The 13,495-nt window shown below is 46.3% G+C and overlaps 2 protein-coding genes across 5 annotated transcripts in view; one reads left to right on the top strand and one right to left on the bottom strand.

Annotated features, from left to right (window-relative positions):
- PHTF2 (putative homeodomain transcription factor 2) overlaps window positions 1-8,898 on the bottom strand; it is a 67,341-nt gene extending 58,443 nt beyond the window's left edge. For 3 of the 4 annotated variants that reach the window (XM_057422418.1, XM_057422422.1, XM_057422421.1), the window contains exon 1: window positions 8,823-8,898. The gene's annotated coding sequence lies outside the window, so the exon portion shown is untranslated. Of the gene's footprint in view, window positions 1-280; window positions 345-8,822 lie in introns of those variants that run through there. The other variant, XM_057422419.1, reaches the window with a different exon arrangement.
- A 3,237-nt stretch (window positions 8,899-12,135) lies between these two features.
- On the top strand, window positions 12,136-13,168 carry TMEM60 (transmembrane protein 60). The gene has a single exon (XM_057422511.1). The coding sequence runs from the start codon at window positions 12,549-12,551 to the stop codon at window positions 12,951-12,953; it is 405 nt and encodes a 134-aa protein (XP_057278494.1). The 5' UTR covers window positions 12,136-12,548; the 3' UTR covers window positions 12,954-13,168.
- Window positions 13,169-13,495: the final 327 nt, after the last annotated feature.

The following is a 13,495-nucleotide window of genomic DNA, read 5'->3' as shown; positions in this document are numbered from 1 at the left end:
TATCAGGCCAACAACAGCAACAATGATTCAGTCCCTATGCTGGCTGCTGCATATCATGCCTTGTTCTTCATACACACAGCCATGCCAAACATGACATACCATGATACAAACATATTGGCAGCATGTCCATGCCAGCCTGTGCCTCCACTAAGATGTCAGTTACAGAAAAACAGAAACTTTCTCAGGCATCTCTCTTTTGCCCACAGACTAGAGTACCTGATACCGCTTCTGCCACTGCATTTTTATTCTTCCTTATAAGCTCTTGCCCTTTATCACTTACCATCCGAAGCAGGAAACTCTCAGTTGCAGCTGCAGCACGGAGCACGCAGCGAGAATCGGTTTGCAAATCAGATGGGAAGCAGGCTCCGTTAACCATCTCCACAGCAAAACCACCAAGACCTGAAGAACAAACTAGCAAGGAAGCACCACAAAAAGTAACTGTCTCCCAGGAATACTTTTTTTTGCCAGTGAATTACACAACGGTCTGAAAGAGTAACAAGATGTTGAGGATCAGGATTATTCAGGTTTATTTCAGGTTCTGGGAAAAGAACAATGCGTGCAGCGGTTGGGACTGCTGTTGCCATTTCTGGAATCCATGCCCTCAGCCTTAAGGACTCGCAACGTGCTGAACAGCTATGTTTACTACATATACACCTTGCCTCTTTGCCGCTTTAGTAAGTTTGGGGTTTCTCTTCTAAGAAAACAAATCTGCTGCTATATCCAAAGGCTTGGATTTGTCCATCCTTCCCAGTCAAACACAAGTGGCACAGACATGGTCTGTTACTGCCTCACGAGAACCTCACATAGATTTACATTTAGTATCTTCCTACAGAATTGCATGGATTCTCTCTTACTGGCCATTCTGGAAAATTAAAGTTTAGGTGAGAATTACAGAATCCTTTCCAGATATTTTACTATAATATGCAAGTCCTTTCCTAATTTTGTTACATAACTGGTTACTATTCATGGCTCCATCTGAAGTGACATGACACGGTTTCACACATATACTTGTAAAAATAGGGGGGAAGGACTCTCCACTGAGGAGTCCAGGATTCTATTTTCTCATCATTTACTTCTGCCGCAGTGTTTATTAATTAGCAAAAAAGCTCCTAATATTTAAACATATTCTAATGTTTAATGAAATGGAAAAAAAAAACCCAAGCCCTTAGAGGAGACTGCAATCAAGTTAAGTTTGCCTCTTATCTTCTATGAGAGATGTTAGTTTCAAAGTCCCCATTAATCCAAATGCAGTGATTGCTGATGGCACACTGGATCTACAAGGCAAGACATCTCTGAGAATGCTGCATCTTTAAAATAATTGAATAAAACACAACACATGGCTGGTCTCAAGTTCTGCTCTTTTTAATTCCTGTTGTTGGCACTGAAAACTACACCCACACATACATACTGGGGGTGTTGGTCGATGAGAAACTTAACATGAGCCGGCTTCAGTGTGTGCTTGCAGCCCAGAAAGCCAACCGTATCCTGGGCTGCATCAAAAGAAGTGTGACCAGCAGGTCGAAGGAGGTGATCCTGCCCCTCTACTCTGCTCTTGTGAGACCTCACCTGGAGTATTGTGTGCAGTTCTGGTGTCCTCAACATAAAAAGGACATGGAACTGTTGGAACAAGTCCAGAGGAGGCCACAAGGATGATCAGGGGACTGGAGCACCTCCTGTATGAAGACGGGCTGAGAAAGTTGGGGCTGTTCAGCCTGGAGAAGAGAAGGCTGCGTGGAGACCTCATAGCAGCCTTGGGTGACATGGTTTAGTGCGAGGTGTCCCGCCCCATGGCAGGGGGGTTGGAACTTGATGATCTTAAGGTCCTTTCCAACCCTAACTATTCTATGATTCTATATTCCATTAGTCATACTTCCAACCTTACAATGAGAAAGTATGTATCTGCTCTTCGAACCATAACAGGTTTATTAAGGAACAGAATTTCTCCAAGTCCTGTGTTTTTCACTTATACCTATACTCTCCTAAACAAACACTCAAGCCGTCCAAATATAGTGGCCAGCTTGAAATGAAATGCTACACTCCTTTTGTCCTCCTCGTGATTCTAAATACAACAGTAATTTCCTGCAACAATAAATCTTGCTCACTGAAAATACTGACTTGATGTTTAGGAAGACGTGTTTATCACCAGGCAATATGCTGAAGAGTTGTGGCTTCTCGATGAGTACAGTCAGGAAGTTGAAAACCACTCCTAAATGACCAAGTTTGCATCATGTTCTGCAAATAGTTATCCAGAAACTCGCTGGAGCAGCTGAGGCATGAAGTGGCTGAGCTGTCAGAAAAAGCTGCAGTCTCTTATAACAGCCACGTATCTGTAACAGCAGAGCAGCAAATTCTGATCCTCTGCTTGTCACAAAGTCCCTGGAGTGATCCAAACAAGGAGCTGCAGAGTAACAAGCCTTACATGTGTATCTGGCAAGATCTGCAAAGCAATCATTAAAAATAGAACACCATTATACCTGCAAGACTATCTGATAGGGTCTAATCAGCAGGTTCTGCAAAGGAAGATCATGTCTTGGTATATCAGTATTTCTGAACATGTCAAACTAACTGATAAACAAGAGCAAGTGATAAAACATACGTGGACTTTCAAAGAGCCTTTGGAAGGATGTCAGACTTCTAAATAGACTGCTGTTCATGAAAAGCAAACACTGCCACAGATCAAAAACCAGCCAGAAAATTGAACAAAATAAGGTCAATGTTCTTCACTGCAGTAGGCTAACTGGATAATAAAGATTAATAGCATGCAGTCTGAATAAAACGGTCTATTTATTGCCTTATCAGGTGCCTAGAAGTTCCTTGGATCACAACCCTTGCCTGCTAGCTCCTATATGCAGTGCCTGCCCAAGGCAAAGTGCACACAGACCCCCCTTCTCCTTCACACAGAAACATCCTAACCCCAAAACTAAACTTAGACTAAATCTTCCTAGCCTGCTTTCATGTTCCACCAGCTTTCACATACCTGACGACCCTGCAGTGACAAGAGGCAAGCATTTGAGATCGCATGCAGTATACACATGCCCGGTGGCTAGCTCTTTCTGGAGGTTTGACATTAAAGCCACTCAGGATGAGAGTACCCAGAAATCACAGCTTTCCAAGTATGCTGACCATTAGACTTCTATGAGAAAGATGAACACAGACACTCATCTCCACATTGCTTCATCAGGCACTGACTGGTAATGTTAGCTTATAAAGAAACAGAGATGCCCTTCATTGCTGGAGATCGTAAGAGGGAACTTGCAGCAGAAGAAATCACTCAAAGGGACACTGAAGGTCCACACAGAGACAGTGGAGATCAGGGTGGCCTAGTGAGGCTTCACAACTGTTTTAACCACTCTAAACCGGTATTGCCACAGTCCACCCTCCTTCTCTGTCACCCTTCCATCCCTCTTTACCATCATTGGAGCCCATTGCACAGGAGACAGCTTCAAGGAATCAATTGCCATTACTAAGTAAATGAGCAGTTGCCACCTGAATTAGCTCCACTGACCTGTTAACCACAGAATAAGGTGACCACGAATGCTACTGCCAGTAGTGAGGCAGCTCTGACCAAAGCCCTCCTGAACACTCTGGATGTCTGCCTGCCTTCTGAAGTACCATTAACAGAGTTCATCTGGACTAATTAAGACTGTTTCCCCTTTTCCTCCCCATATTTAAATCAATAGCCTAGTTTTTATGAAGTACTGCCTAAATTAAGTCCTTCCATAGAGTGAACAGAGCCCTGCCCTGTTATTCCAAAGTTCTGTAAATAGGTCCAGCAGTGCTCACAATACTTACCTTATATATGTCAGAGAAGAAAACCCAAAGTAGTAAAATTTCCAGGTGACAATCTTACATTAGCAAAGCTTAAGAACCTGGATCCACTTTAACAATGAATAGGCAATATAAACAGAATTTGGCATCAATAATGCCAATTATATTGGGGGAGGGTGCTGAACTTTAAAAGCTTTAAAACTAGGTATCTCAAATCCAGAAAGGAAATTTGGTGGTTTAGTGAGCTCTTCCATTCGATATACTACAGTCAGAAGAGCACAGAGACACCTGAATCAAAGTGGAATGACAAGCAAAACCCTGCAGTACAGCTCTGTGGATCGGTTGTGCAATCTGACCTGAAATGCGTGCATTTTATTTGAAGCAGAATATTCAACTACTGGGGAGGTGTAGGTGTTCTGAGAAGGGCTATGAATTATCAATCACTTGAAATACTCTCCTGTTGAGACAGGCAAGTATCGAACAGAAAAATAAGGAATGCAAATGGACAGAGCCTTGGGTGAGATGGCTTAGTGTGAGGTGTCCCTGCCCATGGCAGGGGGGTTGGAACTAGATGACCTTAAGGTCCTTTTCAACCCAAACTATTCCATGATTCTATGAAGACTTTAAGATACATACAGAAAATATAGCCAAGAAAACAACAGCTTCCGATAATACAGGGAACTTCATTCATTAAAAAGCTAGAGGCTAGCAAAGCCAAGCCTTTAACAGAGAAATGTTATATTAGAACACATAATTAGACTGTTAAAGTCAGTACCACAGGAAGTCACTGAAGCCAAGATTTTACTGGGATTCAAAAAGAAAGCAGCCATTTAAGCACAAACAATAAGAAGAAAAACAAAATAAACACACAGCTGAGGGAATCTCAAGCTTCATGACCAAGATGCAAGAAAACACCCAAACGGATCACAGGGCTGTATGCAACCACACAAATACTCTACCTAACCTGACCCCACAATGGCCAGTAGCTAACACCAAGGAAGGAGTATGAGCAACACAGCAAGCATAGAACAATCTGTCCCTTAGACAGCTGAACACGAAGAGCATTTAGCTGCCAGGCTGGCATCTGCCAACCACCTAACCCCCAAAAGCATCTGGCGCTGGCCAACTTCCAAACGCAAGGCTTGCCTGGCTCGGTATTCGATGCTATATTGCTTTAATTTCTTCTCACGCTTCCCAGTTGTACTTTGTTTTTTTTGAGAACAAGAACCACAAATGTATTTGCAAATAAGATTTCCATCCAGTGCTTGGACTCATTCCAGGAAGTCATCTAGTCTCTCTGGAGTACATCAACCAAGACCACCTCAAATGAACAAAGAATTAAATACCGAACACTACATGTCTCACTTAAAGAGTATTCCCAGCAGAAGAGAATTTGGAAAAAATCCCCTTTACACATGTAAATTAAGAAACAAGAGAAGAGCTCCATGAACTCCCTCATATCCTCCCCTCAACTAATGAAAAATAAAGCACAAACATAACCTGTGTTTCCAAATGCCTTGACAACATAACTCTACACATGGAGACATGTTTGCTGTAAATCTGAGATGGAATTGGACCACACAGATGACTTCCAATGACCCCTTTCAATCTAAATTATTCTATGACTGCATGTAGAGCATACTCAAACATTACACAGTAATACATTACAGCCTAATTACTATTAACTCCTTTCTCCCTATAGGCACTTTATTAAGCAATTTGTGTTCTCCTTACAAATTTGAATACAATTTCTTCAAGTGGTTAACCATTTCCTCTGGACCCAGCAAGAAGGATCTTGATGAATAACAGCACACTACACTCAGGAGGGAAATCATGGTATCGAAAGCTTTCAAAGTCTTTTCTTTTTCACACGACTACATACCTGAAGAGTAAGTAGTGCTCAGCTGTCCTTAAACAGTCAGAAGGAGCAGCACCTCTGCCAGAGGTATCCCAAAAGAGTTGTGTTTCCTTCCTAAAACATAAAAGCATTACAGAAAGAACAGGCCTACCTTGTTCCATGGGCAGAAGCAATTAAGTCTGTCTGCTCCTACCAGTGGGCTGTGGCTCCCTGTTGCCCTTCTCTGCCTCACCCAACATTATTTTCCTGCCCCTGACCTGTCTCACCAACAGCCCCAGTTGTTTGGCTGGGCCCATAGCAGCACACACCATAGCAAGGCTCAGAGCTCTACACACACCAGCCAGCAGTTGCTCTCTTCCTGACTAAAGAAGGGACACGAATGTAACTGCCTTTCTTCAGGTGGTATTATTATTTTGAGTCACTACCTATCAGGTTTCATAATAATTTCTCACTGTGTAGGTATCTAATATCTTTCAGTTGTCATTAAACTTGGTTTTGCCATCTGACCGACTAAAGAAGTTACTCAAAGGAGAAGACAGACAAAGAAAGTAATGGTAGGAGCTTCGTGCCCTTAGTAAACCTGGCTAAAAATTCACATAAACTGTTGGGTGATGATGTTTCATGGAGTGTGGTGTTTATTATGAGAACTTCCTCACAGCCAAAATAACCCCACCCTGTGGCTGTCATCACTCTCACTCACAAGGGTCCTGAGAAAAGGGGGGGGAAGAAGAGTTGTTTTTACTTCTTAACCAAATTTCCACTATAAACAAGTAGAACACATGACATTTAGAAACAGTCTGGGAAGGCAGCATATTCGGGAAAGAAGTGATGTCCCTGCTTTCCAGTGACCCCTGCCAGCTGCGACAGGAACAGCATTGTTCACCACCAAGAGCCTCTCCAGCCCTCACTGTCTGGTTCACTGCCCCCGACAAAGTTACCTCGAGATCTCCTTAATGCACCTATGCCCCCCTGCGAATATATCATCAATACCCTGTTTCCTATTCCAAAGCCTATCCCACGGGGTTCTGAGTTCTCCCAGAACTCACACCAGTATTCAGCAGCTGTGGGTACAGCCGAGACCAACTTTTTGAGACAAGCTGAGCTAACTCTGCTTTGGAAGAATTCCAGTACTACTGGAATACTTGAAATGCTCCATGGAGTTCCCAGCAATTACTGACAATTTATTTGCATGTCACATTCCACACAATACAAGAGGAAAAAAGAAAATCTACTACAAGCATTGAATTAAACTAACTAGGTTTCCAAATTCTTTTTCAGATGACTCAGGCTCGTGTTATATCCTTTATAGTATTTATATCCAGAAGAAAAACATACACTGGCAGCAAAACATAGCAACATAAAAACCATCTGCACAAACATTCCACTTCAAACAGGCATCAGGATCTCAAACACACCAGTTCCAAGCATTGCTCTCAACCTTCACCTTCAGAAATGAAAATCGCTTGCAAATACTGTAAAGTAGAACTCTGGGGAAAAAACATTAAAATCCAACCTTTGAAGCTGTATGAAGAAGAATGATGTGTGTGCAGACATCGGTTCATAAACACCGTGCTGGAACAAAAATAAGGCTTCTGAGAAAAGGACTATCCTTTCTAGGGAGTCACAGATAAAGGGGCAAATCAAAGAAGATCACAAAAACCTTTGGAGCTCCAGAAATAGCCAAATGCATACAGCTATTTATAACCCAGCGACTTATTCTCAGAACACTTTCAGCCTCTAGCCAGCCCCAGGAAAACAAAATGCCTCATGCCAAGCGCTAATGTATAGAACAGAAATATACCCTTCTGCCACTTCGTGACGGCTCTAAGTGCAGCTAAAGATATTAGGATTCACTTACTGGGATTAACAGGTTATTTCAAGTGATGGACTTCCCCCTGATAAAGCAGAATCCACCATCTGTTTAACAGCACTGGCAGGAAGATGTACATGGGCGAATTGCTGTACTTAGTCCCATTCCTATTACAGAACTTGTGTCAAAATTGTAAAACCAGCTGTATTTTCTGCAGGAACGTTTCATCAGAAAGAGTTTCAGATCATTAATTACAGTGCTTTCAACAAGTCAGGTTTTCCAATTAATTACTTTTTCCAGTTAATTATATGACAGATGGATAAGGCACTGGCAAATTTTGAACAAGAGGAAGAGTCATGTTGCTGAGTCTTGAAAGTGACCAACAGCATGTAAAAGCAGTGAAAGACAAAACACCAAGCACAGAGCTTGAGAATGTGGACTAAAACTCACTGAGTCCAACACACCTGAGCCACATGCACTTGGGGAGTATGAATGAAAAACAAAGGTAAAAGAAGCAAACATCTGGCTAGTTCGACTACTGCATAATCATTTTTCCCCTCCGCTGTCTCCTTTGTTACTCACAGAAAGAACAGCAAATAAAACACTGGGGAAATGAATATGACAGAAGAAACTAGCCTAACGTTCAGATACCCAAACTAAGGACAGCACATATGCTGTAGACAGGTTGTCACTGACTCAGGGTGGAAAGGGGAAAAAGATGGGATAAGGGCTAAGGAAGAAAGCACCAAAAGATGTGTAAAACAGAATTAGGAGACGAGGTCAAATATAAAGGTGAAGATGCCGAAATTTAGGACCTTTAAAGTAAAGGAGAAAAAGCGTTCTGTCACCTGACACAGGCAACGGACCAGCTCAAGATGTATCAGAGCAACTTAACACGGAAAAGGTGCGCTGCAGCAACACAAGCCCGCCGTGGCAAGGAGCACCGACACGCACGGCACGGGCCAGCAGCCCAGCGCCTACCGTCACAATGAACGCGGCAACCAGCGGGCCGGTGGCCGAGGGCTCACGGGGGCCCGCGGAGACCCCGCGCCAGCTCCCGCTGGAGGGCACCTGGCGCAAGGAGGCCGCGGGCCTCCCGCCCTTCCCTCGGCCAGGCTGCCCCGGGGGGGCGGGAGGCCCCGGCGCGGCAGCGGCGGCGCGCGGGCGGGCAGCGGAGCCGCTCTCCCAGCGCGAGGAGAGCCGCGGCAGAGCGCGCTCCGCCACCCCTTGATGTTCTTTCGGGCCCGCCGGCCGCCCCCTGTCAGCCCCCGCCGAGCGGCCACCGGCACCGGCACCGGCACCTTGCCTCACCCCGGCCGCCTCCCAGCCTCAGCCCCGCTCCTCCCGCCAGCCCCCCCCTACCCTCCCACCGGGTCCCGACCTTACCGGCAGCCCGGTGCCGCGGAGGAGCGGGCCAGCGCGCGCCGCACACAACGGCGGCGAGAGGAGCGCGAGGCGGCGGGAGCGCGCGAGGCAACAGCTGGGTGGGAGGAGGGGGGAGCGGGAGGCGGAGTGGGGCGGGGGGGGGGGAGGAGGAGGATGAAGAGAACGCGCACGCCCGCGCGGCGGCAGCTGCAGCAACAGCGCGCCACCCGCCACGGTGCGCGCCAGCAACAGCGCGCAGCCAATAGGACGCTGCTGCCACGGTGCGCGCCACCGAGACAGAGGGAGGTGGGGCTCTGCTGTCGACGGACGGGAGGCGGGGCCAGTGTGACTGGCAGCCTGCTGTTCGAATTGGCGGCAAAGGGACGCGAGCGCCAGGCCCAACCGCCATTCGCCATGAGGGCTGCCGGGCCTTGACGGGCGTCACCGCTACCGAATAGCTGAGGGAGGCGGGGATTACTGTGAGCGACGTCATCTCTACCCAATGGCTCCCTGGCGCGGTATGACGTACGTCCCTACTGTCCAATCAGAGCCCCGGGGCGGTGGGGAAGGAAGGAAGGTGGGCGGGTTCCTGAGGCAGCCCGGCCGCCTCTCACCTGTGCTGGGTGTGCGTACCCGGGCCGGAGGGGAATGCACCTAGACCCTGCGTGGGAGGCGGCGGCGGAGCTGGCGGTAGGTGGCGGCTGGGGGCGTAGAGGGGGCTCCGCTTCGGGTTTCTGTCCCGCGCCCTTGCTCCTGAGGCGGCAGGGCCTCTGCCATGGCGGGGCAGGGGGCTAGGGAGAAAGCCGGCTCGGCCGAGGAAGCGGCCGGAGAAGGCGGCCGGGCCGACAAGGAGGGCCGGAGTGCGGTGCGGAGGAAGCCGGGCGGCGCAGGGTCAGCCGTGGGGCTGAGGAAGGGCGGGAGAGGCGGGCGGTCCCCACCCGGCTGCGGGGCTCCGGGCCCGGCCCGGCCTGGCCTGGCCTTGTCCCGCAGCAGCTCGAGCCCCAGCCCCGCGGGGCCGGCCCGGCTCCCCGGGCCAAGGAACACCCCGAGCTGCGGCAGACGGCGGTGGCCGAGGGCAGCCACCGGGCGGCCCCGGCTGGATCAGGCAGTGCTGGCTTCGGAGCACCGCGAGGGGCTGCTGAGCTTCTGCCGCTGGCTTTGCTTAGCCCGGCACCCGCCGCTGGTTTGCCCGTTTCCTCCTCGGTTCTTCCGGATAGTTCATGAGTGTTTGGGAGGGGTTTGTTTGTTTGTTTTCTGTTAAATATAGAACTCGGAGTCTGTTTTACTTAAAAGGAGTAAAACAGCACTCCGGTTACCGCGATGTTGTAGTGTGAGTTTACGTACACTTTTAAATCTGCATACACTAAGACTTAGTTCAACTAAGAATGCTCCAGTTGAGAGGAGGACTTGTGAACACCTAACCTGTATTCACATCAAACTATTTGAAATGTAGTTTTAAAACGGAGATGTTTCTTTCTAGGTGTTAAATTACTCATACCTGCTGAATGGGTTTCACAGTGGCATTTAAGCTAAAATCCTTTAATTTGGTTTCAGTATAATATAATTTTCCTGAACCTTGTTAGCAATGTACAAGGATTAAATTCCTAGATCTGTTTATCATTAATACTGAGCTGAATGTCATGTGTGTAAGTTTCTTTGTTCCCCCCCCAACAGGCTAGGATTAGCTATCATCATATTCTCATTATGTAGATCACCCTGCCAAGGTCAGTAATGCTGCTTAGATACGGTTTCTCATTACTGAAAACTTTCACATCCTACTGATTACTGAGTCCTGTGAGGAGTTGAGAAGGGTTTTATTTTTACACTCTGCCTTTGACATTTCCTTCACTGTTTTCACAGAAGAGACAGTTCAGGCTTGCACCGTATCTACATCCTTTTGCCAGCGTTAACTGTCTTGTGATAGCTGGCCTTTAGCTGAGAGTCTGCTGATAACCTCCTTTCCTAAGGAGATTGCAGTGCTCCATGTAATGGAGCCCTTTGTTACTGTCAGATGTGTCCCCAGCTGTCAGCCTTTAAAATTTGGTACCTTCCTTTACTTGGACTGTAGGATCTCAAGAGTACACTTGGATGTTGTTCAGGTTTTCATCCAAAAAAAAGCCACTAAAATTGAATGGAGCCTTGCAGTGCTGCCCAGTCCTTCAGTTCCATCTCTTAAATTAGGTCAGAGAAAGGCAGCAGAACATCCCATTCCAGATTTTCTGTCTGCGTATTCTAAAAGTGGTTCTGAACACCTGGGAAACGCAAAAATCTTCTCAACAAGCGGGCAACCTTCAAATTGAGTCACCCCATCCAGTACACCTTCAGTAGCTTTCTGTTTGCTCCGCGGACAGCTGATAGCAACTTACTTCTTTGTGTATCTGATAACCTGATACTTCCAACGGTGTTGAATTCCATTTTTCCTTTCAGGCTGGATTTTGCAGACTCTTTCTTTGGTTTCCCCTTTCTCCAGGTTGCTCATGAGAGATACTCCTTGTGCTCTCTGTAGCAATGATTTCTACAAGTAGTTTTCAGAAATGCTGTCATGAAAGGAGTGTTGAAGCTATTGCAGATCACTGCTCTCTCCGCTTTAGCTGCAGACTTGGACATGGGAATATTGGGAATGTTTTCACAATACTGGCAGCGCTTCAGGCAGGTCATGGTAGTTGTTCTGTAATCCTCTGCACTACTGGCTGGTTTGGGTGTGTTTCTCTCATGGGGAGCAGAGCAATGCTGTCTAAACCTCCTCCAGTTTTCTGTCTTCTTGGCAGTTACCTCTTACATATGAGTGTCAGTGCAAAGATTCACCCCTTCCCTGAGTCTGTGTGCCATCCAGCCAGCAACTGGCATCCACCAGCCCCTTTGGTGATATGCACAAGAATGGAAACAGCAAAAACCCTATTTTAAACCTGGTTTGCTCTGGGTCACACAAGGGAAGGGATTACTGACAGTAACTCCAGTTTAGTTTATTTTAGTCTAAACTGGGATCTTTTCCTTAAGAGGAATTTCCAGACTAAAGAAAAACGTAGGTCTGTTGAACTGTGTATCAGCAGACAGATTCCATCTTGTTTTTCTTCCATCGTGCCTACCTGGAAATGTACATATAATGCCAAGCTGATGAGATGGAATAGTTTTCCTGTCAGCCAGTGTCTGCATGCTTCAGATAGATACCTGCTGGAAGGCAAACATGATCTGTAGCTGTTGGTAGTTTAAGATTGGTGCTTGACTGGAAGTGGTCACTGCAGCTCTGCAGGCTAGGGGATGCTCCAGATGTCGTTACTTGGGCTTGTTAGTTGGTTTATGCTTCGCTGTGATGATTTTATTACAGAGAGAGAATTGTTAGGTTTATCTGCAAGCATTAACTTGATATGAGTGCTCCAGTACTGGAGGGAAATGGACCTACACATATTCTCAGCCTACAGAAACCACCGTATGAGTTTGACTGCTAGTTTAGGATTAAAGTGTTGTTTCACAGAACAGATGAAGGGAGTTTACACAACTGCTCTAGGGCACTTAAACTGAGTGGTGGACAGGACCAAAATAGAGTGCTTCCCTGGGAATGGTAGTTCTGAAAGAAATGCTAGGGAGCAGAATGTAGGTGAGGTTAGGAGTGGGAAAAAAGTAACAAGAACCTAAGTCTCCTTTAAGGAATATGCCTGATGGTTGTGTGGTGCCATCTTTTGGTGCATCCCTCCTCTTCTGTTTTGTTAGGTTGCTGACAGTGAAAGACTTCCTCTCAAAGCTGTTTAAATGAGAATGTCCCTGGCCCAAAGAGTACTACTGACATGGCTTTTTACGTTACTCTTCCTGATCATGCTGGTGCTAAAGCTGGATGAGAAAGCGCCGTGGAACTGGTTCCTCATCTTTATTCCAGTCTGGATATTCGATACCATCCTTCTAGTTATGCTCATTGTGAAAATGGCCGGACGCTGCAAGTCTGGCTTCGACCCTCGCAACGGCTCCCAGAACATCAAGAAGAAAGCCTGGTACCTCATTGCAATGCTGCTCAAACTGGCCTTCTGCCTCGCCCTCTGTGCTAAACTGCAGCGATTCACCACCATGAAACTGGCCTATGTGTTCATCCCTCTGTGGGCCCTGCTTATTGGGGGTATGGTTGAACTTGGATATAATATCTTCTATGTACGAAGAGACTAAACTGTATTGTGTGGGTTTAACACTGATGCTGGTACCAAGTTACTGTTTATTACAGTTTTGCCACAAACTTGGTCTCCAAATTAGAAAGCCAAGTTAAGAAATCAGCCAGGCTGGAGACTAAACTGGACTGAAGACTGAAAGTAGACTTGTTCCATTTTTTTTATTGTAAAACTGTCACATATGCTCTTGTAAATAAAAGTATTTGTTCAACATAAGATGTTCTGATACGGTTATTCGTTATATGAAGTAAGATACAAGCTCTTTTTGTGCAGGTAGATTTTCTCAAAGGAACCACAGCCGTTCTACCTGAGTATTTGGCACATTGGGTAATCCTTGGGAAGAGGACTTCAGTTTGCTACTACACAAGCTGTCACTCAAGAAATAACCAATTAATAATTTCTGTAAGGTGGTAAATTTGCTTTAGGGATCAGCAACAGCTGATAGCTGCCAAACAAGAACAGAAAAGGAATTAAGTGGCTCAGCATTTATTTTTTGACAGTGAGAATCCACTACTAGTCTTAAAGACTAAAAATAAACACTTT

This window comes from Pezoporus wallicus, unplaced genomic scaffold (assembly GCF_028554395.1).
Source record: "Pezoporus wallicus isolate ANWC-B61680 ecotype Strahan unplaced genomic scaffold, APGP_CSIRO_Pwel_v1 contig_3058, whole genome shotgun sequence".
NCBI classification, from domain to species: Eukaryota; Metazoa; Chordata; class Aves; order Psittaciformes; family Psittacidae; genus Pezoporus; species Pezoporus wallicus.
Note: the sequence above shows the minus strand (reverse complement) of the source record. Positions and strands in the feature narration are given on the sequence as shown.